Source organism: Bicyclus anynana, chromosome 3, assembly GCF_947172395.1.
Source record: "Bicyclus anynana chromosome 3, ilBicAnyn1.1, whole genome shotgun sequence".
Lineage (NCBI taxonomy): Eukaryota > Metazoa > Arthropoda > Insecta > Lepidoptera > Nymphalidae > Bicyclus > Bicyclus anynana.
Window position 1 is genome coordinate 6,014,377 of NC_069085.1, and position 20,610 is coordinate 6,034,986.

General features: G+C 37.8%; 2 protein-coding genes across 3 annotated transcripts; one reads left to right on the top strand and one right to left on the bottom strand.

The window, feature by feature from the left end:
• Window positions 1-945: 945 nt before the first annotated feature.
• LOC112054040 (cytosolic carboxypeptidase 6) lies at window positions 946-8,199 on the top strand. The gene is made up of 12 exons (XM_052891164.1): window positions 946-955; window positions 1,631-1,878; window positions 1,986-2,080; window positions 2,244-2,460; window positions 2,656-2,824; window positions 2,895-2,962; window positions 3,125-3,283; window positions 3,835-3,926; window positions 5,001-5,215; window positions 5,815-5,959; window positions 6,590-6,768; window positions 7,802-8,199. Exons 1-12 carry the CDS (start codon window positions 946-948, stop codon window positions 7,978-7,980), a joined length of 1,776 nt encoding a protein of 591 aa, XP_052747124.1. The 3' UTR covers window positions 7,981-8,199.
• Window positions 8,200-8,337: 138 nt separating this feature from the next.
• LOC112057183 (TATA box-binding protein-like 1) lies at window positions 8,338-20,228 on the bottom strand. Of its 2 annotated transcripts, XM_052891306.1 has the most exons (5): window positions 19,963-20,228; window positions 15,975-16,573; window positions 11,469-11,563; window positions 8,925-9,036; window positions 8,338-8,876 (listed from the first exon to the last, which is right to left on the bottom strand). In XM_052891306.1, exons 2-5 carry the CDS (start codon window positions 16,565-16,567, stop codon window positions 8,804-8,806), a joined length of 873 nt encoding a protein of 290 aa, XP_052747266.1. In that variant the 5' UTR covers window positions 16,568-16,573; window positions 19,963-20,228; the 3' UTR covers window positions 8,338-8,803. The 2 variants fall into 2 exon arrangements, with proteins under 2 accessions (XP_052747266.1, XP_052747265.1); XM_052891305.1 differs by having other exon boundaries at window positions 8,338-9,036.
• Window positions 20,229-20,610: the final 382 nt, after the last annotated feature.

Genomic DNA, 20,610 nt, shown 5'->3' on the forward strand with positions numbered 1-20,610 from the left:
TCCGCTACGTCAGGTGCTAGGAAATATTGCACTTTTCTTTTATCCAATAAACTCGCTGTAACGAAAGCTATCGATGATGTTAGACCTTTGTTTCTGGAAAAGCATGTTAAGCCTTCAGTCCCAGTGTTTTATTATTTACATCTGATGTAATGATCGTTTCATCAGCCATAGATTAATATCCTTTACCATAAGTATGTATTGAAGCAGCGTGTTGGGTCTGCGCTCCAAATCCTCACTTCTTCACAGAAGGAGGCCTGACTCTGTTGTGTACCATGATAATGATGATTGTACTCCTCATACTGTTGACCAGAATGGAACCTCATCGAGGATGCTCTTGTTCTTCTCTGTCCGACATCGCACCTTTTCAATACTAGCATACCAATTTATAAGGGCGTAACCATCGCCTTGCGTTATTATCCTTCAGCGTGATTTTTGATGCTCTGTCTCCATACTACGGTCGATCACCGAAAATTGAAATATGTATATAAGTACCTACATAAAGTGTTGCCAGTGATAAACTTCGGATCCGATACTTAGTTGCTAACTATGGGGCTCAAAGTCACTCAGCAGGCGACGCAGCGAGCTATGCTTGGAGACTCTCTGAGTGTTCGAATCAGATACGTTGAGATCCGCAGAAGAAACAAAGTTACTTGAACCTCATAGCGTAACCTCGAAGTTGAAGTGGCAATAGGCAGGGCACATAGTTCGAAGAGCCAACTTTAGTACCAAGGTGCTGGCATTACAACCCCGCACCTTAAAGCGCAGTGTTGGTTGGCTCCCACTAGGTGGACCGACGGAATAGATCGGGTTGTTGGGAGCCGCTGGGATGAGACCGTGTCGTTACGAAGTATTCAACTCAATTGATCAATTTTAAGTCCTCTGCCCGCCCGTCTGCGCAGGGCATATCGCTAAGATAATAATTCACACATTTTGAATTGCAAACGGATGAATGACGGTGAGCCCAAGCAGTAGGTAAACTGCTATAAAATAAACTTCTTCAACTTTTAGTTTAATGCTAAACTAGCTTATAAATTGAGTGTGGATTTTCAATTGACTTTAAAACTGGTGGCGTGTTAGGATAAATGGTTTTCCTTATTGACGCTATTGTTACATTCTACATTTTCTTTGAAGCCATTGAATTGAAACCACACCTTTCGATTGTTTAACAGTCACCTCCTAAGTCTAATAATTTTCTATTTTATTCATCTTACTAACTAAATATCTATCTTTAACAATTGAAAGCTTGAGTGTAGTGATGGGTGCTTATATAGATGATCTGGAACACGCTTCTATATATCTTAGGCCACGGGACGGTACCTATTAATCAAATTGTTTAATAAGCAATAAAATATAAGTATATGAGTCATATAAAATCGAGCCAAAATGCAGCGGCCGTCATATTGTGTGGTGGAGGATTTCCATTGTAACAGCGAACTTGGGAACTCAACGTCTATAGATTATTCGAAATATGTGCTACACCTATTAGCACTTTAGTCTTCATCTTTGTGACTTGACTGCGAGTCTCATTTCTAATTCGATCACGCAAAGATACTCAGCACCGAACCCTTTACGAGACCAATAGTTTTACATTTATAGCTATTTAATTAACTTAATAATATATTTTTAACAGATAGCGAAGAAAGTGACGGAGAGGGTGGTTTGGGCAATCTCAACCGACTGATAGTCCGTCCACCCGGACACAGTGGGAAAGCCAAGCGCGGTCAACTCTGCTTCGACGCTGCTTTCGAGTGTGGCAACCTGGGCCGAGCAGATCATATCACAGAACTGGAATACGACCTGTACATTAGGCCGGACACTTGCAGACCGCGGTCGAGGTTTTGGTTTAATTTTACTGTTGAAAACGTAAAACTCGAGCAGGTAACTATTTAACCCCATGCTCCTAATGTATTTCCTTTAATAAACCTTCTAGTAATATTGTACCATCCACCGCTTAATTTGACTTATTGATCATTTTGCATTTCCAGCGCGTGATTTTTAATTTCGTTAATTTAGGAAAAGAACACAATTTATTCGATGACGACATGACCCCCCTGGTACGATCAACTTCTCGACCTAAATGGTATGATATTTTTAAATACTAATTTTAAAACTATTAGTAGATTTCGCCTGTATAATTAATATTATTTGTATTTCAAGGAAAAAGCCAATATTGAATGGTAAAAATTGTCTTTCAATGTTTTTTATTAGGTACCTCTTTTATTATGGGTTTTTACTGTTTTTAGGCAACGAATTCCCCGTCGTCTCGTTTTCTACCATCGCTCTCTGGTGCATCGCGGACGAAAGATTCTGAGTATAGCCTTTGGGTTTGATAAAGAAGAAGATATCTACCAATTTTCTGCAGCAGCGCCCTATTCATATTCAAGGCTACAGAAATATCTCGCCGGTTGGGAGAAACGAGCATTGCCTTTTGCCACTAAGGAAATTATAGCGCAAACAACAGTTAGTTTAAAATTATTTCTTTTTATAGTGCGTGGTAGGTACGACGTCTATTTCAGTGGTATGGTTTCTAATAAACGACATTCAAATCTTAAAATACTTTCCTACTTTTGTGATATCAAAAAAACACCTCGTCACAAAAGAACCATTTCTCTACATACGTATCTTTATAATTGTGTAAGTCTCTTTTTATTTTAGCAAAAACGAAATGTTGATTTATTAACTATTGGCGATCTGTTTTTAAAAGAGTGGGAATTTAAAGACGAGCTCAACGTGAAAGGAAAAATTGGCGGAGCCAAGAAACGGGTTGTACTTATAATGGCTAGAGTGCATGGCGGAGAACAACCAGCTTCCTTTGTTTGTCAAGGTATTGGTGGATTACACACATTTCTTAGACCGATTTTGATAGTAATCTAATGCAGGAAATTAAATTTCAGGTTTTTTGGACTATATAATAAGTTCCTCAGAAAAAGCAGCAGCCTTGAGAAATGGTATTGTTATACAGGTATGAATTTCCTTTTGATGAACTACCTAATACGGAGGCCCAAGAAATGACGAAGTTAACAAAACCTTGTCTATACCGCAAGGCGAAACCTATGGATATTGTCTAGTCAAAAAAGTGATGATATATCTGATGCTTTATAGTTAATTAGTTTAACATTTTTAGGTTGTACCGATGCTTAACCCCGATGGAGTATTTCTTGGTAACCAGCGCTCTGATTTGCTCGGTTCCGATTTGAATCGCTGTTGGAATAAAGCCACCACATATGCCCATCCAGCCCTCATTGCTGTGAATGAACTGATACAGAAAATCACGGCTGAAAAAGTAGGTATCGAGACTTAGTTTGAACATACTTCATAGATTCAATAAGTCAGGGGTTGAAAAACACACAAGTTGAATGAACAAGCAAACTGGGGTTGGACAACACACTGTGAGGTCACACAAGTTGAATGAACAAGCAAATTGTCCTGCCAAAACCATCGGCAATGACAACTCAACACTTCGCGGAAATTCTAGGAACACATCGTGCAATACACTCTCGTCTCTCCTGCACCCAGTAACTTGAGGCTTTTGCCTCAAGCTTTTTGCTTCAGGTGTCTTTTATTGCCCGGCAACCATAATTAGGTACATCTCATCGGAACTCGGACTTTTCTTCTATTTTTGGTTTTACTCGGAATACAGCATAGTTGATTGACATTGACAACATGTTATACTATATTTGAACGCTTTTTTAACGTCCGTTAAATAGCTCTCGTTCGAATTAAGTATCGTGCTTAAGTATATGACTGGTAGATATATTATGATGTCGTATCTAACTACCTACTACAATACTTATATCTTTCCTTTTTTCCAATATGTATAATTTGTTGTTTTAGACTCTTCAGTTGGATTTCATTATAGACATTCACGCCGACCTGAGCCACGAGGGTGTGTTGGTTCGAGGAAACTCCTACGATGATGTTTATAGGTGAAGTATCTTTAGAGAATTCAATTCATTTTCTTTACCCAGGTACTAATTATATTCTAAATTCGAAAGCCTTATGACGACTTCCGTGGCACAGTGGCATGCGCAGTGGATTTACAAGATGGTGGTCCTGGATTCGATCGCCGGCGCCCGCTGGGCCGATTGAGGACTTCTTAATTGGTCCAGGTCTGGCCGGTGCGCGGTGGGAGGCTTTGGCCGTGGTTAGTTACCACCCTACAGACAAAGACGTACCGCCGTTCCGGTACGATGTCGTGTAGAAACCGAAAGGGGTGTGGATTCTCATCCTCCTCCTAACAAGTTAGTCTGCTTCCATCTTAAATTACATCATCACTTACCATCAGATAAGATTGTAGTCAAGAGCTAACTTGCAAAGAATAAAAAATATGTACGTTTGTACAAAGGTAACAATGTAATGGCTGTTGAACCTTTTGTACCGTGGACAGAGTTATAAAGTGCGTAGATAGATATGGTGACACCAACAAAAAATTATGTACAGTACAACCCGCTTAAGACGATCACGCTTAAAACGATTTCTCGCATAATACGTCATTTTACGCCAGTCCCTACAACTTGAGACATGTTTTCATACATTTCATAACGCTTAATAAGATTCGTCATCTCGTTTAATACGCCTACATGTCACACGCATGTAATTCCAAATGCGACAAATAAATTACAACAGATAGATCACGAAATCATAAAGGTACATATACAAGGTTGCAGGACAAGACTAATACATGATATCATAAATAGGTAACTGAAAGACCCTGACAGCACGACCCTTGTCATGATGATTGATGTGATTCTAAACTGAAAATTTTGAAGACGCACTGCAAAAGTAAAAATTGAAAATTTCGTAGCTAATTGCTAATACATCAAAATCTTTTTGTCATACCAGAATAAGTGATTACTTTAAGTAGCATAATTGGGTAATCTTTACACCAAATATTGACTTTTGATATTACGCTTTCCCGTCTAAGACGCATTTTAGTCGAAGACGACGCGACGAAAGACGCGAAATCGTATTAAACGGGTTCTACTGTATCTATGATATAGATTCGAACGACACGCAGTGCTGCCCAAGTTCATGGGCATGCGCGTGGAGGCGTGGCAGCAGGAGTCGTGCATGTACAACGCTGACTCGTGCGCGACGGGCAGCGCGCGCCGGGCGCTGGCCACGGGGACCATCGACGCGTACTCCTTGCTGGCCTCCTTCGGCGGACGCCGGCTCACTCCCAGGGGACCCTTCATGCACTACACTGAGGATGCCTGTATCTTTTTCAATAGACTAGTTAATTTTTTTTTTAAATGGTTTTAAATTGCTCATTATCGGTCTACTAGACTTTTAGATTTAGATAATTTGAGTAAATTTTAATTTTTAAATATTTTTTGGACAATACGAGCCAAAACGCCTGTCGGCCATGATGGTCTGTATTTTCAACTGTTTCATGACGGCACGTTAACAAACGCTTTATTAACGGAACGTTTGACAAAAATATTAATTATTAATTCCATTTAATAATTCCGTAGAATTCTGACATTTCTATTTCCGTTTCCTGTGTTTCTATATGTAAAAAAGTACCCATAAAAGTTCCCATTGACAAGTTCAACTAAAACGAAACTTATTCTTTCGATTCCAAAAAATATATTTCTACAGGCTTAGGTTTCAATCAAATCGTATTATATAATCAGAATAGGCTCCAAAATTACTGAACCAGCCTACATAATAATTATTTGTGCTGATTAGGTAGGTAGGTATCTAACTAGGTATTTACAGTTAACTGAAACTTAAAGGCTTTATCATGTCCCAAAGCATTTTTCAAAAAACAATAATATTCACATTGTAATAGTATCCTTAACATACATTCAGATGCTAAAATAGGAATAGCATTAGCGAAAGCGCTGTGCGATTACTACCGACATATCGGCGTGATTCCACCACGTGAAGGAATATCCAGCAAGAAAAAGGAGTCACGCAGAAAGCGTAGACGGAGACCAGTCTATGAAAGAGAAAGGTTAGAATATACCTATGTACATATTTACGTATTTTATTTTATTGGCCTGACTTGGAATTCGAACCCATTGTCTGTAGCCGAAGCTTACCACGGGACCAACGAGCCTGAACTCTCACCGGTCATGTCGGTCTGCCATCCCATCGGACTACCTTAGGCAATAGAGAGTGCACCTGTGCTTGCGCAAATACTTGTGCACTATAATATCTCCTGTGTTACCTATAGATACAGTTAATGTGAATGAGTTTCGTTTTCTACAATATCTCCTGTGTACCTATACGGTTAATGTGAATATGAGTTTCGTTTTTTTTTCAAGAATATTTGACATATCTTTTTTTAAGTATGACCAATATTCCCATTCCCCTCCAACTAGTCGGGAAAGACTGTATATGGAGTGGGTACGACAATAGACCAACGGGCGGGGATCGAACCATCAACCTTCGGTGATGAATCTGACCGCTCTTACCGTTGGGCTATTGAGGCTCTGATAGGCCGCCGTAGTCGAAAAATCCGGTCAGGAGCATATTATTATCGTTATTATTTTGTTTATGACCTACTACCTGGGCACAGATCTCCCAGCTCGTCACCAGAGCGCTTTGTTTATGATGATGCCTACCTGCAACCTGCGCACAGATCTCCCAGCTCGTCACCAGAGCGCCGAGTGCTGGCGGCGCGGGTGCTGTCGCCGCTGCTGCCCGTGGCGTCGCCGCCGGCGCTGCGTTCATTCCCCTCGCGGACCACAAGGAACCTTTCGCAGAAGTCGCGCCCTCGGACTGTGTACATTGGCGACAGTGTTTTGCCTATCATCACAGGTAGGCTAATCAACAATCCTGGGTTAGTCTATATGCTATTTAAGCAATTGCTTAAGGAATCTCGTCAAGGTGGAACCAGACCATACAAGAGATGACTGATAAAAAAACGAACTCTCAAAATATAAGCAATTTCAACATTCGAGAGTTGATTGATACATATCCTACCTACAGTAGGTACATGTGATATTAACATTTTCTTCATTAATTCTCAGATAGGGAAAATTTGCTTACGGCATCATGTAGGTAACCTTAATCCGGCATTGTTAATAAATCAATCTATCTAAAATAGCCGCTAAGCAAGCACTTAAAGTTTTGATAATAGCTGTAGGTCTAGTAAAAAAAATGCCCTTCCGGCGTGTGTTTCTTGACACGAATAATTTGTGCACCTCCAAGGAAAGAGTGAATAGGCAACTTCTAGGCAAGCGCGCTTCATCTTAGACCTCATCAGGCTTGATTGTGGTCAAGCTACATAAAAAAAACAGCAGAAATATTTATAGTTGACTTTGACTTTGATAAAATTGCCAAGTATCTCGCTCGCGCTCGGTCTATCGATTGTCGGGGGTTAAAAGCACTTGCACTTGCACTTACTAACTCACTAATTAAGCTTTGTTATTTTTTATCAGCGTTCGGTAACATAGAGGCATTCTTCAAAGCATTTTTATAGCAAAACCCACCCCGTTCACGTAGGAATACTGAGATAAAATATAGCCTATGCTACTACTCCCTGATAATGTAGCTATTAGTGAAAAAATTTTCAAATCAGTCCAGTAATTTCAAAGCCTATTAAATGCAAGCAATCAATCTTTCCTCTTTATAATTTTAGTATCATCATGATCATATCAGCCGATGGACGTCCACTACAGGACATAGGCCTTTTGTAGGGACTTCCAAACATCACGATCCTGAGTCGCCTGCAACCTGCGAATCGCTTGTTGTCGTCTGTCCACCTGGTGGAAGGTCGACCAACACAGCGTTTTCTAGTGCGGGGTCGCCATTCAAATATTAGTATATAGCTACTTGTTTTTTTTTTTAGGTAAAGCCGTCCGGACTCCTCGTCTCGCAGTGGTCGACTTGAGCGCTTACATACGTACTCCCGCGTCTTTCCCCAACCACAGTGCCCGTCTGCCGCGTTTCCGCACGACTAAAGCGCATCGGCCCTCGCACGTTCGCCTCACTAGCGACGAGTACGACACACACGACTCCGACTCTTGAGTCGTACGACTATTGCGACACCATGTACTAAAGTGTCAAGGAAGAGCTTCCATTTTTCATATCTTCTTTAATTAAATCTACTCGTAATATCTAAATAATGTTTTACAATTTTTAAATCTAATATTTGGTCTTACAACTTTTTCCCTCTCTAGCACCTCTTTCGAATTAAATTTTATATTTGTAATGTGAAATAAATGAAATAAAACAAATCGTGTTTTTTTTAATTAAATGTATAATGTCTAAAGCTTTCATATTTACAATCACTAACGCTAACATTCAGTCAATTAGAACATTATCGTGAACACTATTATCACTACATACACATTTATCGATCACAACGGCAAATAAAAAACGAGGTTGAGTATCGGTCGAGATATGTTCTCTCATCATTTTTTATTATTACAACAATTTGGTTTACAATCAAACGAGTTAAAAGAATCAACCGTACCTACGCACACTGGGGGTAGATGCAGATTGCGGCGCCGACCGCGGTCCACGTCGGTCCGTGTCACACTTAAAAAAATAAACAATAATTGACACAAAAGAGTATCGCTCTGGCTCAGTCCAGTCGTGACACGTGAGTCCGTTCGGAGATCGTCAAATAATAGTCAACAAATAAATCACTGGATCGAGATCGAAGCGAGAACTGCTAGTAGCGGCCGCGGCGGCAGGATCAGATCGCCCCTGACTCATAGCGCGACGCAAAGCGCCCCCTAATAAATATCTTTGGCATGAACTGAAAATAGCTCGCCGACAATTCACACGCGATCGCACTAACAACCGATGGTCATTGCTGATGCGTCATATGCCAAACGTTGGGCGGTCACTCCCAGGCGTCCTTGTCGTCGTCGGAGAGCGTGACGAGGTGCATGGGGTCGTCGGCGGGCGCGGCGGGGGCGCGGGGCGGCGCGCGCGGGGGCGCCGGGCCCGCCCCGCGCCGTGCCGCGCGCTTCTGGCGCAGCAGCTCGTCGTCGGCCGTCGTGCGCGGCTTGCGGAACTCGTACACCAGCGGGAAGATGCGCTCCACGGCCGACTGCACGTCGCTCACGCTGCGAGCTGCGAACATTGACAAAACCGCGTCTATAGAATCGATGTTAAATAGTTGTATTCGTGTTCGTCGATTAAAGAGCTCCGTAAAAATCTTTTTGAATAGTGTAAAAATGGGCAAAAACTTCTAGTTTAGTATAAGATATATACCAAATTTAAGCTCCTGAGAAAATGACACACAATTTTGCTCGTGACTATGAGTGTGATACAGGTCCTTCTATAATTGGTCTGAGCTTACACATCACTTACAGTGGAACTCATAGACGTTGTGGTGGTGCCCCCAGGGGATCGTTTACCCGCTGAGTCTCTATGCGTTTGAGAATTCGTCAATCAGCAGGTGAATGGTCTCCTGGGGGTGTCTATGAATACTGTACAATGTAAATAAACTCTTAATTAATTAAACAGTTTAAACATCAAAGTAAAGTGGACCTAATCACTACTACTTAAAGTCCACTTTACTTTGTCATTGAGTAAGAGACGCCTACCATTTCGATCCCGTGAAATTGTTTTTTACAAATCCCGCGGGAAACATGGACATTTTCGGGTTAAAAATTTGGACTTTGGTCCAAATTGCCTCTACAACAAAATTCTTGCAAATCGGGAAATCGATTTGGCCAGGAAAAGGTAACAACCATACAAACATTCATATAATATTAGTATAGAAGTATGGATATAACATACTGTCACATTATTGCTCGCGCGAGCGGCAGCGACATTTGCCCTGATTGCAAGAAGGAAAAACTATTATCATTTATCCGCGGATTGTGTTCTTGTGATAATGTCGGGATAGGCCACACGATGGTAAATGTAAATACCAACAGAGCACCACTTTGCATGACATACAAAGAATACATAAGTATATTATACAAAATTACAAAGTGCCAATCATTACCATCATCCTGAGGAATTACATCAGTAACCATGCCCCTCATACAGAAAGCTCTACACCACAGATGTTATGATCTATTCTATCTAAATAAATATAGAATGAAAACAAACTTCATTCAGCATTAGTGCATATAATATGTAAATGATGTGACTAACCTGACTTTATTTTACATACATTCTGAATTGTTTCTTGGTAATAATAATAATCAAAAAAGATATATGAAGTATCTTTCGTTTTTACTTTTTAATATCATACTGTGGTTCTTTAATCTTTTGGCTTATTAAAAATTTTTGTGGACCCCTGCTCGCGTTTCCGTTCGCGTATCCCCGGAATGCGGGGATAACATATAGCCTATGTCACTCGATGATAAAGTAGCTTTCCAACGATGAAATCATTTTCAAATCGGTTCAATAGTTTCAAGCCAAACACACGAAAAATCATTCCTTTTGTAATATTAGTGTAGACATAATTAACATAACAAAAGTTTACGTCAATTTTTTCATTTCATAATAGAGCATCTACCCCCACCCACCTACGCGACGTGCCCTTTGAATTGACGTTTTAATTATAGTCTAAGAGCTGGTCGACATTTTTGGGAAGATATTTGTAACAATTACAGATTTCCACAAGTCAATAATCAGTCTCACTGCTCTCCAGACGTATCTCTAGTTCTGTGTTATTAAAACGCAAATGGTAGATATACCACCTATTTATCTAAAAATCTTTTTAACAAAAAATTTAACCGACATAAAAATCACAAAAATAAACTCAAAAATCGGCTTTAGTTAATGCATCTCTCTTTTGGCACCGCCTTCAAAGTGATCAGAAGGTAGAACATACGATGTTATTTCTCGCTAATCAGTTTATTGTTGTGATTTTGAAGTCAGTTAAATTTTTTTGTTAAAAAGATTTTATTTTTCGGTTGTTAGTGTGTCATAGCATAGTGAACAAAAGCACCATAATACTTGCAATTTTGTTATTTTCATTTTAACACAAAATTACTGAACCGTTTTTCATGAAAATAAAATGGGAACAATCTGGAAGTATATTCTTTCCAACAAATAAAAAAATATCATAATTGGTTAAGAAATGACGAAGTTAAGACTTAACAAGCATTAAAAATAAAATACAATGAAAGTAAATAAAAAAAAACATACGCATTGAATTTCCTTCGAAAAAGAAAATAAAAAAAATACTTAAGTCTTTTTTTGAAGTCGGTTAAAACTGTATATTCCTGTATGTAAATGTGTATGGTCCTGAATTGTCATTACAAAAAAAACAATTTTAAAGGGTGCACATTCCAACTTTATTAGGTGGTGTATATACCATTTGCGTTTTATCCATTAATTACGGGACAACCTTTAGTAGCAGAGAACAAGTTTTGAGCGTCTCAAATACTTACTTAAAACTATCGACCAACTCTTCGCCTATATTTGCGTAACGTGAAGCAGGAAGTTCAACGCGTTTGGCACCCCATAACAAACAAAAGAAACAGTTTATAACTTTTTAGCGTCACACAGAAAGGAGCGTGGAATCCGTATAAGACGCGCACCTGTTATTGTGACTCCGCCTGTTGAGAATATCTTGAGGGTGGCTTTCGGGTTGTACAGCTTGTATGTGACGCCTGGGTGAAGCTCCGGCTCGTAACTGTAAAGAACATAATAATGCTTTTAATAAAATAACTTTAAATAGTTAAAAAAAAAAACAAAAAAAAATCAAGCTTTTAGCACGCACAAAAAATTACAAATATTGTATTTAAGTCACGTGACTATTTTATTCGTGTTCCTGACAGCAAAACCTTTCATTTGATATCCATATCATGGAGGTGGATTTCAAACAGTCAGTTCGCCATCTTGGGGAGGCCGCCATATTGGATTTATAATGACGTTTCTTAGCTACTCATGTATTGTCATTAGAACTCAGAGCGTGTGCAAAATTTCATCCGAATCGAAAACCGGGAAGTGAGTCAAATTGAGATTCCAAGATTTTCTTACATACATAGTTACAAGTGAAGCTTAATATACAGCGTGTAAAAAATTAATATTTGTTTTATTTTTGACAGCCTCCGTGGCGTAGTGTTATGCTCGGTGGATTTACAAGACGGAGGCCCTGGGTTCGATTACCGGTTGGGCCGATTAGATTTTCTCAATAGGCTAGTTGACACTTTTTTTAAATGGTCTTAAATAGTTCAATATTCTACTAGATTGAAGTTTACATTTTTTCGAGACGCTTTTTATATTTTATTACATGAAAATTTTAGTTTTTTTAATGTTTTTGACTAACTATACTAAAGGCAAGACATCCCATAAAACTGATCACGATGTGCATGACATGCAGATCGCGACCAATACACGATCAGTTTTACCGGATGTCCTGCCGTTGGTGCTGCAGGCACGTGAACTTATTGGATGGTGACTAGCTAGCATAAGTGAACTCGCAACTGATCAGATATAATTAGCTTTGTTAACGTGGCGCATCCTTTCATAATACGTCGACGATTGAAAACATGTAAAAAACCTTGTTAGGAGTTGGATGAAAATCCACACCCATTTCAGTTTCTACACGACATCGTACCAGAACGCTAAACCGCTTGGCGGTATGTCTTTGCCGGTAGGGTCTAGTATGAAACATGGTGTCTTTACAAGCACGTTTTAAGACTCCAGATACTCAATAGCCCAATAATTATAAATTTTCAAGTCTCTAAAGAAATTATTATAAAGGTAGCGTGTAGTGTTGTAGGAAGTAATCTCCGTATCTACTGAACCGATTTTGAAAATTCTTTTACCGCTACAAAGCCACGTTATTTGTAAGTGTCATAAACTTTATTTTATACCCGTTTTCTCACGGGAACAGAAAGTAAGCGGGTGAAACCGCGGGACGTCCGCTAGTCACACTATCACACGAATATTATAAAGGCGAAAGTTTGTGTGTGTAAGTATGTTTGTTCCTCTTTTACGCTGCGGCTACTGAAGCGATTTGGCTGAAATTTGGAATGGAAATAGATTTTACTCTGGATTAACACATAAGCTACTTTTCATCCCAGAAAAATGCATGGTTCCCGCGGGATTTGTGAAAAACTGAATTCCACGCGGACGAAGTCGCGAGGGTCTGCTAGTAATACATATTTTTAATGATCACATAACGAAAACAAGTAGTACGTGCATTTGTAATGCCCTAATCGATCAGGTAACCTGTTTTGTGACCTTAAAAAGGACAAGCAGTTACCTCTTACTATAAATGAATTTTTACGAACTTTTACTGACAAAAAACATTTTTTTTAAACGTTTTCTTAAATTTTAATCTAAACTAATGAGGGGAATCAGTTATTTTAAAACGACTTCAAAATAAGGTGGAGGTTTCTCAATTCGACCATATATATATTTCTTTTTTTTACCATAAAAGTCCACGTGACACCTGCCAGGGTCCACGCTCGACATGAATGTCGACGACATTTCGATTTACAGGGAACAAATATATCCTGTGATTAATCCAATTCACAGATTTCAAATAAAGAGGCGACTCAATGCTCATCTGTATTATATTTTCATGTATGTTAACATATTTTCTGTTTCGTGTAAACTAAAAAAAAAAAACATTAGGAAGAATGTCATAAAGAATACGGATATCTTCCGATGAAGAAACGTCTAATTTAAAGAAACAAGAGTCTCAGAGTTCTGCAGTCAACAACCCTTATAACTTCGTCCGTCCGTCCGTCCGCGGTTTGTCTGAGACACTATTACTACTAGCAAGCTGTAATTAAACATACACATATTAAATTATACACATTAAAAACACCGACGTTTAAAAATAAAATCTTGAATAATTATTTAGAGTATTTACGAGTAGGTACGTACGTAGAGATGATTTTTTTAAAGATAAAAATAAAGATTTCCAAAAGTATCAAAATACTTGGAACTTGCTCACGTAATTACCGCCATGTGGAATGTTGAGTCAACTATTCACGAAGTAACCGCCATGTGGAATGTTGAGTCAACTATTATTGTTCCGATAGTTGTTTCAGTCAATGGTCTTATAGCGAAAAGCTTCGACCAACACCTTAAGAAGCTTTCGCTTAACTGTTGGATCAAGAGTCGGATACAAAAGGCAGTGATTCTTGAGACGGCGCGTATTGTGAGGAGGTACCTCACTCTGGAGCCCTGACCACCGGTTGCTTGGGCACTCAAATGTCCCGCAGCGGGAGGGTGAATTTTCTTTTTATAAATTTTTAATAATGTTTTGTATTTTATACTTATATTGTTAAAAATTTTAAAAAAAAGAAGTAATAAATAAATAAAGTAAATAAATGAATATCAAGATTTCCATAAAAGTTCCAGTAACCAGTTTTAAAAATAGTTGAACCTGTACATTCCTCGATTTTTGTAGGTATCTACTTGTTCCCGTGCTGAGTCGGTCAAGGGCGAACCTTGCTAGTTCCGGTTATGGGAATGAAAGTGGTTCGCAAAATCGTATTACGTTATGAAGGTTCGATCACAAGTTATGATTACTCTTAGCTGTTTATCAAACTCAGGATAACAGGTATTGTAACGTAATTGTTATGTAACTAACTACACTACTTCAATAATAGAACTATATGGAATAAGAACACGGAATAGGCTACTTGACACTTTTTTAAAAATGTCTTAAATTGTTAATTATTGTTTTACCAGATTGAAAAAAATTTAAATTATATTTTTTAAACATAAATACATAAAAAAAATATTTTTCAATTGTTTTTTTTTAATTAAGTCAAAACACTGTCGGCCATGATGGTGTATAAGAGTTTCATGACGTCACGTAATAATTAGTTTGACGTTTATTCCTTTACTACAACATCAAGTAACATTGTGACGTCACAGAATGGATGACAGCGTTTTTGACGTTTGGAAAAATTTATTAAATACATGATTTTAAATCTTTAACTTTTGTTAATTTATATCTATATTTCGGACCCATAATCTATGCACTGTACGAAATTAATATTGTTTATATTAAATTTAGAGCAGTGATAGCCCAGTGGATATGACCTCTGCCTTCGATTCCGGAGGGTGTGGGTTCGAATCCGGTTCAGGGCATATACCTCCAACTTATCAGTTGTGTGCATTTTAAGAAATTTAATATCACGTGTCTCAATCGGTGAAGGAAAACATCGTGAGGAAACGTGCATACCAGAGAATTATATTCATTCTCTGCGTGTGTGAAGTCTGCAAATCCGCATTGGGCCAGCGTGGTGGACTATTGGCCTAATCCCTCTCATTCTGAGAGGAGACTCGAGCTCAACAGTGAGCCGAATATGGGTTGATGAAGAATAATGGAACCTTAATAATGAAATTGACACAAACTGGGTACAACACATGTTATAAAAATAATGTTAACTTCCGTATCTTTCTTCTTATTCATACACATGTGAATGGAGGGGTATCTAAAAAAAGATAAGCTAAAAATATATTTAATGTAATTAGTTAGGGTTGGGGTTATCAAAATAGGGAAAAAAGTGGACAACAATAACATCCGATACAGAACTTATCTAAACTTTTATTCATTGTTTATCAAGTTGTGAATTGTTACTCATAGTACAAATATTGTATTAGCTTGATGAGTGCAAGTGACGTTAAATGAACTGTGAACTCTGTATCTAAATTTTTATTTATAATAATGAAGCTTTAAATAAACAGAAGGTAGTAGAAGTATGTATTCGGAAATATTTTTTTTGAGAAATACTATTGATTGTGATAGTAATTTTGTCATATTCGTAATAAAAATATTTGATTAGCTTGACAAGAGCAAGTTGTCAGAATTTGAGAGATAAATTATTTTCAGATGTAATAGCCTGGTTAAAATGTGCTCTGTAGTACAAATTCTTTTCTCTGTCCCCTATAAAAATGGTTGAGGTGTCTTTCGATTCGGATTGAATGTAGATAGTTTTTGAATAACTACCTCAACCATTTTTATACGAGACGGAGAAAAAAAATTGTACTACAGAGCACATGGCTATTAAATGGCCTTAACTAGGCTGTAAAAGGAAAATTATAATAAAAAAATTATTATAATAAATACTCACTCTGCCTCTTTGTATTTTTTGGAAAATGCTATAATCCGAATGCCGAACGGCATTCGACAGGTCCCCAGCACGTTGACTACGCGGAAGTTGCGGAAGCGCGCTTGGAAGCCCAGCTTCTGCAGGGCGCGGGCGTAGCGCCTCGCTGCCACCTTGGCCTGGTCCTCGCTGGTGGCGCCGGTGCACGTGATGCGGCCCGACGACCAGATGGACGCCGTGGTGTACGGACGCCGCAGCTTCATCGTCACCATTCCGTTCTCGCGGCGGAACTCTACGTTTACACCGTTCAACGCGATCTGTCTCAAGTTCAAGTGGCACTTAACACTAAAACTGCACACAACATTGTTTATCATTATGTCTATTTCCGGAGTTTCTTCCTCGTCTTCTTCCTTCGGATCCTGTTGCACCATTGCCACGTCCGTGTCGATGCATTGTGGCTCCGGCGGCTCAGGCTTGCCCGCTTCGCAATACTCATGGTCGGGTACCATGTGGCTCGCGACGGCGTGTGTAGTCATTCCATGGTTGACTACATTGTGTGATGCTTTGCTAAGCTCTTTTATACCATTCTCTTGAATGAGCGTAGCCATGTCAAACATAGCAAGCTGAAATTAATAAGTTGCTTGTGAATTTACAAAACAAAACATGCAATTATTATCATTGATCCCATTGCTATTACCATACTCTATGAGAGGGCTTAGGCCAATAGTCCACCACGCTAGCTCAATGCGGATAGGCAGACTTCACACACGCAGAGAATTAAGAAATTTCTCTGGTATGCAGGTTTCCTCACAATGGTTTTTTCCTTCACTGTTTGAGACACGTGACATTTAATTTCATAAAATGCACACAACTGAAAAGTTGCATGCCCCAGACTGTTATTTAATCATATGTACATTTATATTTATTGTTTGTGTTATCAGGACTACAAATTTGACCTGTTACAGGAAGTTATAAGAAGAGATTTAAATGTAACTGTGTGTTCGTCATCATTATCAACCTATATTCGGCTCACTGCTGAGCTTGAATCTGCTCTCATAATGAGAGGGGTTAGGCCAATAGTCTACACTGGCCCAATGTCGATTGAGAGACTTCACACACGCAGAGAAAACTTTCTTGTATGCAGGTTTCCTCACTATGTTTTTCCTTCACCAGTTGAGACACATGATATTTAATTTCTTAAAATGCACACAATGAAAAGTTGGAGGTGCCCCATGCCCCAGACTGGAATCAAACTCACACCCTCTGGAAACAGAGGCAGTGGTAATATCCACTGGGCTATCAGGGCTCTATAACTGTGTATTGATTGCAACAAATATCTATTTTTTTACATTGTATTAGCCAGTGCTTAATTGCAATCATGACTGATGGTAAGCAATGATACAGCCTGTGGTGGACAGGCTTGACTAGAAGGTACCTATTCACCCTTGACTAATAATGTTGAAAATTCAATTGCGACATATAGAAGGGCCTGAAAGAAGCTTATGAACCTAATCCAAATATTAATTAATACATTTGGAGTAGTTTATAATGATGAAATATGTATATATTTGCTAATTTTAAAGAGTGTGTTTAATTTTCAATTGAAAGTAATCATGTTGGCATATCATCTACAGGAAACATTTACTTAATGCAATAAAAAGCCCCAGCAATATAAAAGAGGTCACATAATAATTATGTAATCACCATCCAATATCAAACAATCATAGGTCACACCTTGCCTCTTATTTGGAATATATAATATTCAGCTTATTGTTGAGCATGAGTCTCCTCTAAGATTGAGAGGGGTTAGGCTTGAGTCCACCACGCTGGCCCAATGCAGATTGGCAGACTTTACACACATAGAAAATTAAGAAAACACTCATATATGCAAGTTTCTTCACAATATCTTTCCTTCACTGTTTGAGATAAGTGATATTTAAATTCTTAAAATGCACACAACTGAAAAGTTGAAAATGCATGCTTGATCAGATTCCAACATATATCCTCTGAATCAAAGACAGAGGTCATATCTACTAGGCTATCATGTCTCTATTTATAAATTATGATATTAGTACTATAAAAAAAATGAATGAAATTAATCAGGAAATGAATCATTCAAGCATAATCGTCCACTGATTAAATACAGTACACAGTATGCCTGTTTCATTATCAACAGTCTACAACTACAAACCATAAAGAGCACTTTATTGAAATTTATTGATTGCACAACAATGGTTAAGCTACCACACACTCATAACAAAAGTGTTCTGTGTGACTTATGTCATTAAGTTATGTTTCATTTTCTTATTAAGAACATTTATTTAAGAGAGAGGAAATATGGAATTTTTACAAATATATTTTCAAATAATTGTTTGGGTATTTTGCAATACAACAATATATTCTATTGAGACAATATTGATTTATAAACAATACTTTATTATATAGAATTAATGTTTAAAGTAAAGTAAGTGTATTAAAAAAGTCATGACTTGCTCTTTTAGCTGAAATTAGTAATTCCTATAATGTCACTAGAAGATTAGAGAACAAAGGAATATATTTATGAAGATGCTCCTTGGATAAGAAATGATAAATATCCTGTAATTCAAGAGGTGTAGCTAGGTAACCAAGGGCCCTGGTGCAAATAAAAAATGAGCCCCACAACCATCTAAACTGTTTAAGTTTTATCAAGTAAAAATATTCATAAGCTCTTTTTCGTTTTTGTAATTTTCTAAAATCAGTGTGTTTTCATTGATCACATAACATTTTGAATAATTAAATTTCAATGAAAGTCCAAACCAAAGGTAAGTTATGTAAAAAAAAAAACACTATCAAGATTGTCTCCTTGGCGACTTTCATTTACTTTTTGTTCATACAACACAATTTTATTTCTGTTCTCCTAACGCACATCATTTGACGGATGTATCTAAGTTAATTTATTATTCCACATATTTACAAAAATATAAATATCATTACAATTAAAAAAAACCTTTTACAATGAAATCTATAAGTGTATTACTGACATTACATTAATGAATCAATAAAATTTTCCTAGAATTTTCAAGTATTTAAACATAAAGGTGTAGAGGATTATATAGAGCAGCTTCATTAGAATTACTGGTCAAATGAATGATAATTTAAAGAAGTACATGCCACACAAAGGACTCACTGAACACAAAATATTCCATCAAAATGGATATGCCAAATCAATCCAGATTTTTATGTGGTAAACATACCTACTTGAAAAATTTTACTACAGCACCAACACCCAGTTAGAGTTAAATGCTTTCAATATTTTAGGAGATTTTGATACTTTTTTTTTGCACTAATGTGGGTCATTACTGTCATAGAACAAAATTTTGCGAAAAACTCAATGGAGGGGCAGTAATTTAGGCCACTTCCCACGGCGCGACGAGATGCGACGACATGACACTCGCACAGCTGACTGCCGGACCGTCGGCCCCGCGCGCCCCGGCCCCCGCGGCCTGCGCCCCCAGTCATATTGCTCTCGTCACAGAAACAGATCAGTATGTAATAATATTGCTCTTACACGTTTGCCATTCAAAAATTTACACCCGTTCGCTAGAACCACAATGAAAACGAACGTGTTTCGATGTTTAATATAACCCGAACAAAGTTTTTTATGTGTTTAGGAATTCATAAATTTAATTTTTGACCGAAATGTTGAGAATAATGAAGAAAAATAGGCATCAGCTAGCAGTTATTGACCCCATAATAAAGATTAAACCACACGTGATTAAGAGGAGATAGATAATGAATGTTTAACTTTTCGTTGGTAATTTTACACCAAATGGTCACTATGTAGACAAAAAATAACCCAATCGATTGATCCTGATAAAAAAACTTGCATGAAAGACCTCTAACGAATAACGAACAGCTGAAACGGAATGACAAAGCAAAGGATGGACGTTTTGGATATACCAACCTAGGAATTAGGATTATCAAAATCAATCAATTTAAAGCTTGTCCACAAATACAAATAAAAATAAATTACCTGAAATTGTGTGCTATATTTGTCACAATTATTTTTACACCACCAATGAAGTAATAATTTTCATTGCAACTTAGACTAGAAATTTAACTAAAAGCTCAAGTTAGGCGACTCACAGTATAGGTTACATGCAATACTATATTTATAGTAACTTTATAGTTAAAAAGCCAAAAAATATCGCACATAGAATCAGAAAATTAAAAGCTTTTGCACATCCTGCACCGCCATATTCTATTCGACGAGAACAAAAGTGATTTCGCTCAATTCATTCATTTACATCTGCTGCGTGAATGAATGAAATGAAATGTAAAGTGACCTACAGCTACAGACTATATAAATCGCGGAAAGAACCAAAGAGCATATAACAAAACAATTTAAGCCATTGCCAAATTATATTGGACTATTCGGAGGAATTACTGTAATTATACATTCAAGACGGAAGAGAAAAAAGCTTGATCACAAATCGCTACCTTTTTACTAAAGGTACGCTACTTTTTTACTTTTTACAGGGTGTATCATATTAAATATATACCCTGCCCTGTAATCAAAAATTAATGAAGTTGTATCTACAACAGTTGTAATGGGTTTCCTGCATAATGTAATCCTGCAGCCTAAGTTTTAATGGCCCATTATTTTGTCTTGTTGCCGTTA